This window comes from Telopea speciosissima, chromosome 1 (assembly GCF_018873765.1).
Source record: "Telopea speciosissima isolate NSW1024214 ecotype Mountain lineage chromosome 1, Tspe_v1, whole genome shotgun sequence".
Taxonomy (NCBI): Eukaryota; Viridiplantae; Streptophyta; class Magnoliopsida; order Proteales; family Proteaceae; genus Telopea; species Telopea speciosissima.
The window spans coordinates 37299522-37313043 of NC_057916.1; the positions used below are offsets into that span (position 1 = coordinate 37299522).

Genomic DNA, 13522 nt, shown 5'->3' on the forward strand with positions numbered 1-13522 from the left:
TTATAACCAAATGTCAACATTGTCGTCTGAAAGCGACCAAACCATGCGCTTGGTGATTGTTTCAGACCATACAAAGCATGCTTAAGTTTACAAACCTTGCCTTGAGTTGCAGCAGATGAAAAACTAGGAGGAATATCCATATATACCTCTTCCTCTAATTCACCATGGAGGAAAGCATTTTTAACATCAAGTTGTTGTAGACTCCATCTTAAGTTCACAGCACAAGAGAGTATTACCCTGATAGTATTCAGTTTGGCAACAGGTGCAAAAGTCTCCAAATAGTCTATCCCATATGTCTGAGTAAATCCGCGAGCAACTAGCCTTGCTTTAAAACGATCAACAGTTCCATCAGCTTTTTGTTTAATTATAAAGACCCATTTGCGGCCAACAGTCTTCTTTTGTGGTGGAAGTGTGACAAGGTCCCATGTACCACTCTTCTTTAGAGCTTGCATTTCTTCGAACATGGCCTCCTTCCACCTAGTATCTGCAAATGCCTCCTGCCAAGTCTGTGGTATGGAAACAGAAGATAAAGAGGAAACAAAAGCATGAAATGATGGGGATAAAGATTCATACGAAACAGCCTGTGAAATTGGATGTTGCATACAAGACCTTTTTCCCTTTCTAAGAGCAATGGGTAGATCAAGTGATGGATCAGAAGGAATAGGAGAAAGAGCAGCATCTAAAGGATTAGAATTATTACCAGAGGAGGTGTCATTCGGTCCTGGTTCAGAGGATAACTCTTGGTATGGTAATGCTGCAGTGGTGGGCTGTTGTTGCCCTTCTTTGTTCTTTCGATAATACTGTTGTCTAAAGTCTTTTGCTGGCTGTACCTGCTGCTCCCCCTGAACATCATCATCTAAAGGTACATGATAGTCATCAATAGGTTCATGTAGCGGAGGAATAGGAATCAACACTTCTTCTAAAGTAGGAATGGACTCCCCCTGAAGAGGTGCCGAAGATGGAAAGAAAGCCACCGCCTCATGAAAAACCACATCCATGGAAATAAAAATACGACGAGATGTAGGATGGTAGCATTTATACCCTTTCTGGGTGGGAGAATAGCCAATGAAAATACAGCGGAGCCCCGCGGGGATCAAGTTTACCATGGGCATAGTGGTTGCGAACAAAACAAACACATCCGAAAATTTTTGGAGGAATAATATAGGTGGAAGACCCCTTCAAAAGATCAAGAGGGGACTTATAGTCAAGTACCCGAGAGGGCATCCTATTGATAAGATAGGCAGCTGTCAAACAGCCTCTCCCCAAAAATGAGAAGGAACATGCATTTCAAACATAATAGAGCGAGCTACATCAAGAAGATGTCTATTTTTGCGTTCAGCCACTCCATTTTGGGGTGGAGTATCAACGCAACTGGTTTGATGAATAATACCCTGAGTAGCTAGAAATAATTGAAAGGCTCCATCTAAATATTCACGACCTTTGTCACTCCTGAGAGTTTGAATGGTAGCTTGAAACTAAGTTTGAACCATGCTATAAAAGACTTTAAAACATGAAAAAACTTCACTCTTGTGTCGCATCAAATAAACCCAAGTGGTGCGTGTGTGACAATCAGTAAAGGTGACAAACCACTTAAAACTAGAAAAAGAAGAGGTACGTGAGGGACCCCAGACATCAGAATGAATCATAGAAAAAGGCTTAGAACATCATTTATTTGAACTAGAATAGATAGAACGAGTTTGTTTTGCAAAAACACAAGCCTCACATAATAAAGAGTGAGGGTTACAATGCTGAAATAAAGCAGGAAAAATTTTAGCTAAGGTCCCTAAAGGTGGGTGTCCCAGTCGACAATGCCATCGGTGCAATTCAGATAAATGATGTTCAGCGGAAGTAGCAGTAAGAGCCTGTCCAGATTTATTGACAGTATTATAGATAAGATCATTGTCAAGCAAGTAAAGACCACCACGCATTTTACCAGTTCCAATTGTTCTCCCTGTCCCCAAGTCCAGAAAGACACAATGTGAAGGATAAAAAATAGCTTTGCAATTAAGATCAGATGTCAAACTACTGATAGAAAGCAAATTAGAAGTTAACTTAGGAACATGTAAAACAGAGGACAAAGATAAAGGAGAACAATGGATGGCTCCCTTCCCGGAGACAGAGGAAAGAGAACCATCGGCTATTTTAATTTTATCTTTGCCGGAACAAGGAGAATAACGGAAAAATAAATTGGACTGACCAGTCATGTGGTCAGTGGCTCCGGAATCGATTATCCAAGGATGAGATAATGCCGGAGCATAATGACCAGCAAAAGAAATAGCTGGTTTGGAGAACAAGGTTCGATTCAGAAGAAGGAACCGCAGTCGAGGTAGAGGCAGGTGCAGATAAAGTGGTGAAGTTAGTCATCATACGACGAAAGACTGCAAGTTCCTCTGCAGAAAGTGTGGTAGTAGGGGCTGTTTCAGTGGCTTCAGAAAGATGGGCCTGTGTGCCACCACGACCACCACGACCACGACCACGGCCTCTACCGCGACCACGACCACCACCATTAGAAGAGTCAGATGGCCGACCATGCAACTTCCAGCAAAAATCCACAGTATGTCGTTCCTTTCCACAATGAGTACATTTAAGAGGTTCCTTCTCAGACGAGGAACGTGTACTAGAAGAGTTACCCTTAGAAGACAGTAAAGCAGATCTCTCTGGCTGTGTAGGTGGTAACATGGTGGAACAACGAGTATCTTCCAATTGTATCATAGAGTAGGCTTGCTCCAAGTGGGAAAAGGAGAACGACTCAGAACTTGAGACCGAAGCTGATCATATTCCACATTATGGCCAGCCAAAAAAGTGTATACTCTGAATTTATCCTTCCTAAGCTGAAATTTGGTAATATCAGAAGGACAATCAAGCTGAAAGTTATCATACTAGTCAAGCTCTTGCGACAGGCTACGGAGTTCACAGTAGTATTCAGATAAAGTAAGTTCACCCTGTTTGGTTGCATGGATCTTTCGTTGAATATCATAAACTTGTGCATCATTCCCTACCTGGGAATAGGTACCTTTAGCAGCTTTCCAAATTTTTGCGGCTGAATCAAGTAGTGTATAGCCACGGGCAATGGATGGAGTCATTGCACTAAGAAGAAAAGCCATAACAAGAGAGTTGCTGGAACTCCACTTGTCTTGTAATGGACCAGCTTCACTGGGTTTGACAGTGGTACCATATATATATCCCTTATAGCCCCTTGAATCAATGGAAAGAAACATTTGTGTAGACCAAAGTAAGTAATTAGTGCCATCGAGCTTTATCGGGCTGACAGGAAAAGAGGGATAGTCATGATGGTTTCCCTGTGTAAAGGATTGGCCAGTGGTGGTGGTAGATGCATCTGAGTCAAGCATACTGTGAGATCTTCAATAACTGAGAGATTCAGAAAGTTGCAGAAAATTCTACAATAGGTAAAAAATAATTGGCCTTCAAAAATAAAAATCTGCAGGTTGTGTAAATAAACAACTGTAGATTTGTTTTGAACAAGGATAAATTGCAGAGTTACAGAAATAAATCTGCAGGTCTTCAAGTATAAAACAACTGGACTTCTGCGAAAAAAAAATTCTGCAGGTCTTCACAAAAAAAACTGCTGCAGGTCTTCAACAAAAAAAACTGCAGGTCTTCAAACAAAAAAGGAGTATGCAGATCTTCGAACAAGAAGAAGTTGCAGTTCTCAAGAGGAATTCTGCAGTGCTTTGAAAAACTGATCTGCAGGTCTTCTAAACTTCAAACAGGGATCTCGCTGTGCATGGAGATCATAAAAAAAGGATAAAAGAAAGTAGGTAGGCTCTAGGGCAGGCACTAGATCATAGTTTGATCACCTCCAAGTACCGCCCCTGTGAAACAAAGGAAACTAGAGAAGAGAAGAGAGAAGAAGGGTCTCGGTTGGTTTAGGGTTTTAGGACTATGGATTAGTTGATCTAGGAGAGATCAATTGTGGAGGGAGACGATGGAGGAGGTTAGAATTATTTCTCAGATATCGAATTTAGGCTCTGATACCATGTAGAAATAAGTGAATGGCTTACAATGATAGCCCTCCACGATATGTATTTATAATAGTAAAGCTGGAACCTATTACAAATAGGACTCCTATTTCAAATATGACTCTAACTCTATAACTCTCCAACTAATTAAATAGAGTTAGAATGGAACTAGGAATGGGAAATAACTAAAATAGAAGTAACACCCCATGGGTCGATCTTATCTTATGGATCGACCCATGTCACACGATATACCCATATTCCAACATATATGTCCCATACCTAACTTGGAACAACCATCAAGAGATACAGGTTGAAATGATGCCTTTATAAACATATCACCAAGTTGGCTGCTAGAGTTGACGAACGAAGTTGAAATAATCCTTCGCATAACTGCATTCCTCATAAAATGACAATCGACCTCAGCATGCTTGGTCCTTTCATGAAAAACTGGATTGATAGCAATCATAGTTTGAAATTTCGTCTCATCTTGCCATTTCGGGTTGGTCGAAATTTCCAAAATTTCCGAAATTTCGGCGAAATATGGTATTTTTTCTGCCATATTTTGGCACTCCATCTCGGTGGATTTTTGGCCATATTAAGGCCTGATACTTCATGTACACCCTTATTTAAGATAAATAAACACATTTAAACCTTTATATTGCAAAAAATGAACTCATAGTGGTGTTTTGGGTTTGCACCTTTGATTGACAGTATACGGTTGGACCCTGATGTATAAATAGTTAAATGCACATTGTTTAAGTACTAAAAGAGATAATAAGAAATTTAAACAAAGTAATGAAACAGAAATAAAGTCAAATGTAGCCTTTAGTTTAAACTTTAAAGTTTAAACTCATAAAGTCATAAGTGCATAAGTTCATAAGTCATAACTTATAAACTCTATAATAGTCAATAGTTCAATACTCAATACACAAAGTCACAACTCACAAGACTCACAACTTTCATAAACAAATCCCAGTAATAATTGCTATGCCTTCCTGGATCGACCCCACTCATGCTCCACTGGAGTCGACGTCCATTGCTCTCTGTTTGAAGGACATACGTGGACCACAGTATAGTTGGGAGAAGAAACGAGTGTAGTCATCCACAATTGCCATGTAAATGGAGTCATCAACATACTAGAGGTAACCTATCCTAGGATATGGGTTACCAATCTATGAAGAAGAACCATGACTACCCACTGATCCAGTATGATGTGATGCCGGCGCTGGCAACATGTACGGCTGGTGCGTTGGGTAGCTAGGGTATGCAAAGATGTCGTTCACAAAAGATGATCCAGTAACTCCCTGAGATTGGGACTGGGAGTCATAGTCCCCTACCCTAACTTTAACTTCCCCATATCCTTCAGCATTAGATCAATACAATAAGCCGCACAAGGAGTCCAGAAGAGCCGGTACTTACTGTTATTCATCATCTTCTCACCGGTCTTCTTGAAGTCGTTTCCATTATTCGTTACAATCTGGACAACGTTCTCTACTCCTACATCATGTTCAACCACTTCCTTCAACAATTTATAAATGTATTTTGCATCCTTTATCTCTTTGGATGCATCCACAAATTTGAGGAAAACTGTCCTCCCATCACAATAGACCATAAAATTGATGATAGACTTTCTTGTAGGCCCAGTCCAACTATCTGCCATTATAGCCACCCCTTATGTCTCCCACATTGTCCTCATTTGATCAATGTAATCCTTAATCTCAGCCTTCTGTTGAGGTAAATAAATATTCATTACCTCAGATGGGGTGGGCCCCTTTAACCCTGGGCCAGCCTCTGTAATTGTATCAATCATGGTCTCATAATGGGGGCCTTGTGCAGTGTTTGGTGGGGGTGGTATGGTATAGCATCCACTTAGCTATTGACTCTGTCACTAACCCCTTCATATTCTTACATGCTCCTTTGATTTTGGGTTGAGTGCTTCCTTTCTTCTTATGTAGTTTAGGATCTGATGATGGTGGTGGTACTGGTACCGCTAGAGGCGTTGGAGCTATCTTCATACTTTGTGATCTTTTAGAAGGATTAAACAACTCACCAGCTCTAGAATCTTCACTACCATCTCCTCTAGATGTGCCAGCTCCTCCATTACCCCCTACTCTTTATCTCTGCTGATCATCTCGAAAACTAACTTTACTCCTCGAAACAGACCGTTGAAAGTCCCTAGCCTCCTGTGGTATCTATATATCAGCAGGCACATAGATGGGGTCATCACTGTCATCATCATCATCATCAGAGTCATCATCATCATCATGGTATTCTCCTTCTCCTCTTCCCATTGAACTCCTCATTGCCTCCTCAAGTTGTTCCCTTACCCTCTGCTTGTCAGGCTTCCTCTTCATCTTTCCCCTCAAACTTTCACTAACTTCCCTAGCTACTTTAGTAGGGACCATATGGCAAGGTACAACATCTTTAGATCCTCCAGTTAGATGTTGTTTAAGTCTACTGGACCCACCTCCCAAAAACTGCATGTGGCAATAGTTTCATTGTGATTTTCTCTTACCCCCATGAATTGGCACTCATGTAACCATGCAATGTCACCCCTAGGCCGCTTGGCTTGCCTCTACTCCCTTTGCTCCCTCTGTTGATTACTTTCCCCTACCTTCTGCTTTCCTTTCGCATGTTGTCTTTCACGATCCGCCATAATAATACTTGTTTACTGCAATGTAAGTAAAACAAATAATTAAAAACTTAATGTAGAAGCACTTCAATTGAGATTTTGAGACTACTAAAACAATTATATACCTATTTAATATTTTTCTCATAATTAAAAACATTTTTTTATAAATAATTTTCATATAAATATTGACCTAACACAACAAAACCGAAATGATTAAACATAATATATCTAATCCACTTAAAAAACATGTAGAAATTACTTTCATATTTTTTTCAGAAATTTTCAAACCAAAACCTCATATTTTTCCTTATTTAATTATTTAAAAAAAAAAAATATTTTTCTTAATTTCCGAAAATAAAATTAATTATTTATGGGCAGAAAAATATTTTCGACAGCGTGCAGCCATAGATCGGCCATTGGTGTCTAACATATTTAATGGACCCCCATCTAATTTATATTACCCCTAATTTTTTCCTATTTTTGTCGTAGGAAAATCAAAATTTTAAATCAGAAAATCAAAAAAATAAAATACTTATGGAAAAAAAATTTCGACATCGTGAGATTATAGATTGGGCTTTGGTGTCTAACATATAATCATATCATCACCACCCAACAAGTATTGAACATAGTATTTTCAAAAAAAAATAGTTTTAGAGAAAAAAAAGTACCTTAAATAGTGAAAAGCCTTCACAAATGTGCTAGGAGGTGTTTCCAACGTGTTTCCGGCGACGATCCGTCGAGAATGATGAAGAACAAGTGTTTCCCTCACAAAGAATGGCTTGGAAGACAAAAAAAAAAAAAAAAAAAGAAGCAACAAAAGCACTCTCTGCAAGGTCTCGGCCGAAATTTCGACCGAGACCAGCGAGATGTTGCTTTTATACTTAAGTTTAAAGAGTCGCGTGCATAGGAATGTAACAGGTTCGGCGATATTTTGGCGAAATTTGAACATTTTTCATTTCGGAAGCTCATCTTGTCTCGGTAGTGTCGAAATTTACGAAATTTGCTGAAATTTCGTAATTGTTCAAATTCGGTGGCATGCCGAAATATACCGAAATTTGAAGATTTTTCATTTCGGAAGCCCATCTCGTCTCGGTAGTGTCGAAATTTACAAAATTTGCCAAAATTTCGGCAATGTATCGCGAAATTTTGAACCATGGTAGCAATACAAATTGTAGCTTGATTATCACAATCATGATTCTAAATCTCGGTTGAAACTGAGATATCTCGGTTTTGCAAGAAACCGAGACGAAACCTTGAGTCGATACTGAATCGTACCAAGGTTCGACCAGTTTCAACCTTATTTCGCACATTTCGGTGGTTTCAACCAGAAAATACCAAGTTTTGACCATTTTTACTAGTTTTGACCAATTTTGACAGCACATGACATGTTGAGTTTTGCCCAGAAAATCCCAGGTTACGGTTGAAACCTGGGAAATCTTGGTTTTGGCTAGGGTCAAAACCGGCCTCGAAACTGAGATTTAGAAACCTTGATCACAATACATCTTCGTTGGTTTAGGAACTAAGAAACCTAATTCTTGTAAGAATTCAACCAACATCAATTCTGTTGTAGTATGAGCCATAGCTTTATACTCTGTTTCTAACTCCTCCAAGATACAAGATTACCACCAACAAAATGTACAATATTCGGTGGTTGATCGATGATCGTTGGCAGCACCAGTCCAATCAGCATCAAAATAACCAATTCTCCAGGAGGATCGTAAACTGTTCAATGAAGAACAGCATCCATAGAGTATTTTAAGGTTTTCTTCAATAAGCAACTATGGTAACATGATATCTTCTATTGAATTAATGAATCCCAGCAGTAGTTTGGAACCTTGGTAGATCTCAGATTTGCAGGGAAATAAAAACAGAATAGAAACAAAGAAGAAAATAGAAAATAGAGAAGTAGGATAGGATTGGATTGAGTATCCAACTCTCTCCTGGGTCTCTCACCCACAGCCTCGCACTGTACCTGTCTCTCACAGCCATTAATGGCTTTAACCAAGCTCTTTTTTTTTTTTTTTCAACTCAACTGTGGGCTGTATTCAGCCTTGTTCTTTATTTAAATAGTAATCGATTACAACCAAAGTCTTCTAGAAATAAAATAAAATCGTAATAACAATCTAATTAACTAAAACTGAAGAATCCTAAAAATAGAAACTTTCCATTACATAAAAAAGAACTCTTTCTTGCTTAGAAAAGAACTACCAATTACATAAAACAACCTATAAAATAGAAACTAATCTTTAATTAATAAACCTCTAAGCAAGAAACCATAATTCCCTAAATTATAGGACTAATTACAAGCCGTCATAATCCTCTAAAGTCTTCTCCATGCAATAGCCATGGGGGCCACCAAACTCTGAAGAATATATTCTGTAGGCTGTACAATGGCTAATCTTTATTTGATTCTGGAAATATCTCTTCAAATAAGGTTAGTCGATATGGCCAATCACTTCCCAAAAAGAAAGCTGGTCGATCCCTGTAATGTAGGCAGAATATTGGCTTGACATGCTGGACGATATCCTCTTCAAATCTGGAAATATGCTGGCTAATCTGAAGATAATCTTCCACAAAATATGCTGGACGATAGGGGGGAGGGGATGAACCTGGACAGGTTCTTGCTCATTCCTTATGATATGCTCCTCAAAATTAGAAATCTGGTCCATCAAGACCCGGCTGCCTTCCACAGCAGTTGAATCCCACAACTACACTCTGCTGGTTTTGGGGCCTTGTTCCTATGGCTACACATGGACCTGTGATCTACATCACAAAGAACCCTTGGGACTTTCAAAACCAGAATCAAGTGTAGGTAATAATTACTGATGTAGCTCTGATACCATGAAATTAGATCAGAACTTAAACACACCAAATATCAGAACCAGAGAAAGAGAGGAGAGTAAGAAGATGGAAGACTGAGAGAGGGAGAAAGGTTGTACAATAGAAGATAAATTCCTATTGCCCCAAGCCAATGTATTTATATTATGGCTGAACAATTACATAGTCAAAATCGAACTCTAAAGTCTAAACATAATAGGAAACTAAAGTCTAGTCTAGTTACTATAGGAAAGAAAGAAATAAAAATTATCTAAACTACTTAGAAACTACCTAGACAATACAATCCCACGGTGTAGAGGTCCATAGACCTCCAACTGAGAAGCACCAGGCTAAGCCCATATATACATAGATGCTTGTTATAGCCCTTTGAGTCTTAATAATGATTATATGTTTTTTTTTCCTAATGGCACCTTATTGAAATTGCATTTTCCGAACATTTCACTGCTTGCACAGAATTTTCATTATTTTGGATATATTCCAGTGAAAATCTTGGAACCCCAATTGCATTCAAAATTTTGTAGACCAAGAAAAATGTCATCTTCCTCTCTTTATTCCCCCTTGTTTGTTTGGAAATTCATTTTCCTGTATAGTTCAGTACAACCCCATCTATGGAAAGTTCCTGTAACTTTTTATATAATTAAGAGGCAAAAGTACTGCTTGATTTCTGCAAGGTTTAGTATCTCATAGTAGATATTTGATTTAAACCAGGAGCAGAGAATCTAAATTTTTAACTTTACAGGTGATGGAGCAACCAGCCATGCTTCAAGGGGGAGAATTAAGACCATACCAGTTGGAAGGACTTCAGTGGATGCTATCTTTGTTTAACAACAATCTAAATGGGATTTTAGCTGATGAGATGGGTTTAGGAAAGACAATTCAGACCATATCATTGGTTGCATATCTAATGGAGAAAAAGGGTGTGGTTGGGCCCCACTTGATTGTGGCTCCAAAGGCTGTATTGCCAAATTGGGTCAATGAATTTGCAACCTGGGCTCCTGGGTACTGTTTGAAGATCCTACACTCCCCCCCCCCCCCTCTTAAGTTTTCATTTTTTGTGTTTGTTATCTTTTATAATTTATTTACACTTGACTTTCTTGAGGACTTCTTTTATTATCCAGTATCATGGCTATTTTATATGATGGGCGTCAAGATGAGAGAAAGATTATGAGGGAAGAGTATTCTGGGGATGGAAAATTCAACGTGATGATAACCCACTATGATCTCATTATGCGAGACAAATCATTTTTGAAGAAAATTCAGTGGCACTACATGATTGTTGATGAAGGACATCGATTGAAAAATCATGAGTCTGCTCTTGCCCGGACTTTGGCAGAGTATGCTAATTGTACTTTTTACAGAGCATTTTTTTTCCCCCCTATTTCTTTCTTTCTTTAAGCCCCTTCTCACCCCTCCCCCCTAAAAAAAAAAGAAGTTTATAAAACTTTGTTTATTTCTCTTTTCATGGTGTAATGCCTTATTTGCCAGTACGTGTCATTTGGTTGTCTGTACATATTACTTTCATTCTCCTTTAGTCTTTTTATATGTTGACATGCAACATCATTCTGGGAGCTTCTATGTCCAAATTTAATAGTGATAATTTAACATATTTATTGGGTGTTGTTTCCAAGACATTCATTTCCTCTAATCATGTGCTTTGTTAGATTATCACTTTCTTCTTTTTTTTTAGGTGGGGGTGGGGGTTGGGGTAGGGTGGGGGGGAGAGGTTTATCCTAGGTTTAGAGGGTGGGCAGAACTTTGGCATCTCTAAATGGTGGCAAGAATGTCATTCTGTTTTTTCAGGTTGCATAATATACTATTTGGTGATTCACCAACAAGAAAGAATTTGTAAGACGGATGTATTTCCTCTCCTTTCTCATCTATTTTCCCACCTTAGATGTAATACAAAAATATATCAATTTAGACTGAATATGATTATGAGTTTATGACAATTGATGATAATTTTTTATTTTCGGTAAAAATTATAAAAAAAAAAAGAAGAAAAAAGCCCAGGTCTTATGCATTCAAACTATGTAAGGAATGACTATTTTTTATAAAAGTTGCATGTCAGGTCAAATGAGTTAGATAACAGCAATACAGCTCAATTCAGCTAAGCCTTTCCCAACTAAATGGGGTTGACTAGTGGATTCTGTTTCACCACTCGGCTTTTTTTTAAGGTCAGGGTAGTTGTCAATCCTAGGCAATTCATATATTTGCTCTCTACTTCTTCCCGAGTCACTTTTGATCTAAGCCCAGTCTTTTAACTCTAATCTCTATCATATCACTCTCCTTCCACTGTACTCGATGGCCTCTGTTGCAAATGTCCATACCGCATTAGATGATGCTCCTTCAACTTAGCTTCCTTTGCATCACTCCTAGATCACCATAGTTTTTTTTCCATTCTTATTCTATCTTTTCTAGTTTTTCAACTAATTTTCAATATTTTCTAGTTTTTCCACTCATCCATCTCAACTTACTCATTTCAGCTGCACTTATTTTGTTTATAATTTGTTTCTATACCAGCAATACAGCTAATAGGAAAAAATATTTCATATCTTTTTCATGTCGCTCATGCACAATTCATGCTGCTCATGCATGATGCATCATATGTATGTAGGTGAACCTGGAGTTCTTTCCCTTGTGCTTTCATGAACTAGGACACTGGAACATTGCCTTCCAGATTATACCAAATTGTAGATCAAGGTCACCATTTTCGTCTCATGAGAAAAAAGATCTGAATAAACAAATGTATTAGGAAGTAGGAGATATGGTGGTGTTCCTTCTCATTCTTTCAGTAAATCCTACACTGATCTTCAGATGGAGTAAGGCCTGTTTTCTTTTTTTTTTTTTTCTTTCTATGCATGAAACGAGTTCCAATAAGCAAAGACTAAACAACATGATTCTGGTTGGGAACTTCCATACGAGAAGTCTTAATAGTGTTAGTATTTTGTAGCATTCCATGATCATTTTCATTTTTCACATTGGTGATATGTAGTTGTGACATACATAGTACTTAATGAGATTATTAATCTGTATTATACGCATGTAACCACTTCCCCAGGCCGGCAAATAATTTCATACTTATTTGGGGAGGAGGCAGATAAAAGGAAAATTTCCTAGGAGACCTGCACTAGAACGTGAACATGGAAAGACAACAATTAGTTCTGTCTCTTCTTTGGTTAGAGTTTGCAGCTGACAAGTTTGACCGTGTACTGGGTTTTGGGTTTCCATTAACTCCTATGTAAGCAAGGTTTAAGGACTCGGTTTCGACCAGCCATGAAACCGAGTTCTGCCGAGATCTCGGCGAGTTGTTGTATTTTTTCCCCCCATCAAAACTAGGTGGCCATATGGCCAAGATAGGTCCTGAAACTTGACATACACCCTATTTTAGACCTTCTAAACACAATGGAAACATTAGTTTTTACAAATTCAAACCCAAAATGGTACTTTGACTTCGGACCCTAGGTTGGTAGTCTACGGCATAGGTGAGCTCTACCCTAGGCTATTCTACACAATATTTAGAACACATATAATTAAAGTAGAGGTGTAAAACAGCTTAATTAAGCATTAAGAATTAAAAAACATCAAACTATAAACCATTTAATGCATTAGGCATCATATTCATAATCATACATGGTTTGTTAATAATTGTTAGTGTTGATATATAAATTGACATTGCCCTTCCCTAGCAGTTCTAGCTTTTAGGTGAAATGGTAGCGAACGGTTAGAAACTTAGAAAGAGACATAGATTAAACAAATACAAGTGTAACAAGTCCTAGGATCCTAGGATCCTACTATCCTAGTAGCTAGTACTGAAATGAGTGCCGGGCCCGACCATGTTGTTTTTGTCGAATCTGCTCTGATTGAATCACAATTGGTGGCCATAACATATTATGTTGGAAGTAATGCTCGAAGTTGTCCACAACAGCCCTATAAATGGAATCATCAGCGTATTGGAGGTACCCTAACCTAGGGTATATATCTCCGAAACGTAAGGAACTCGATCGAGAGCCACCATTACTAGATGGTGCCCGCAGTTTATGTGTCATTTCCCAACAAAAATTGTGAAAAGCAA

The 13522-nt window shown here is 38.4% G+C and overlaps 1 protein-coding gene across 1 annotated transcript in view; it reads left to right on the forward strand.

Moving 5' to 3' along the window:
• The first annotated feature begins 2258 nt into the window (after nt 1–2258).
• The window catches only part of LOC122648958 (probable ATP-dependent DNA helicase CHR12), a 35724-nt gene continuing 24460 nt past the window's right edge, over nt 2259–13522 (forward strand). Inside the window, exons 1-3 of the mRNA XM_043842292.1 lie at nt 2259–2312; nt 10190–10449; nt 10569–10784. Of these exons, the coding sequence (XP_043698227.1) occupies nt 2259–2312; nt 10190–10449; nt 10569–10784 (530 nt within the window). The remainder of the gene's footprint in view (nt 2313–10189; nt 10450–10568; nt 10785–13522) is intronic.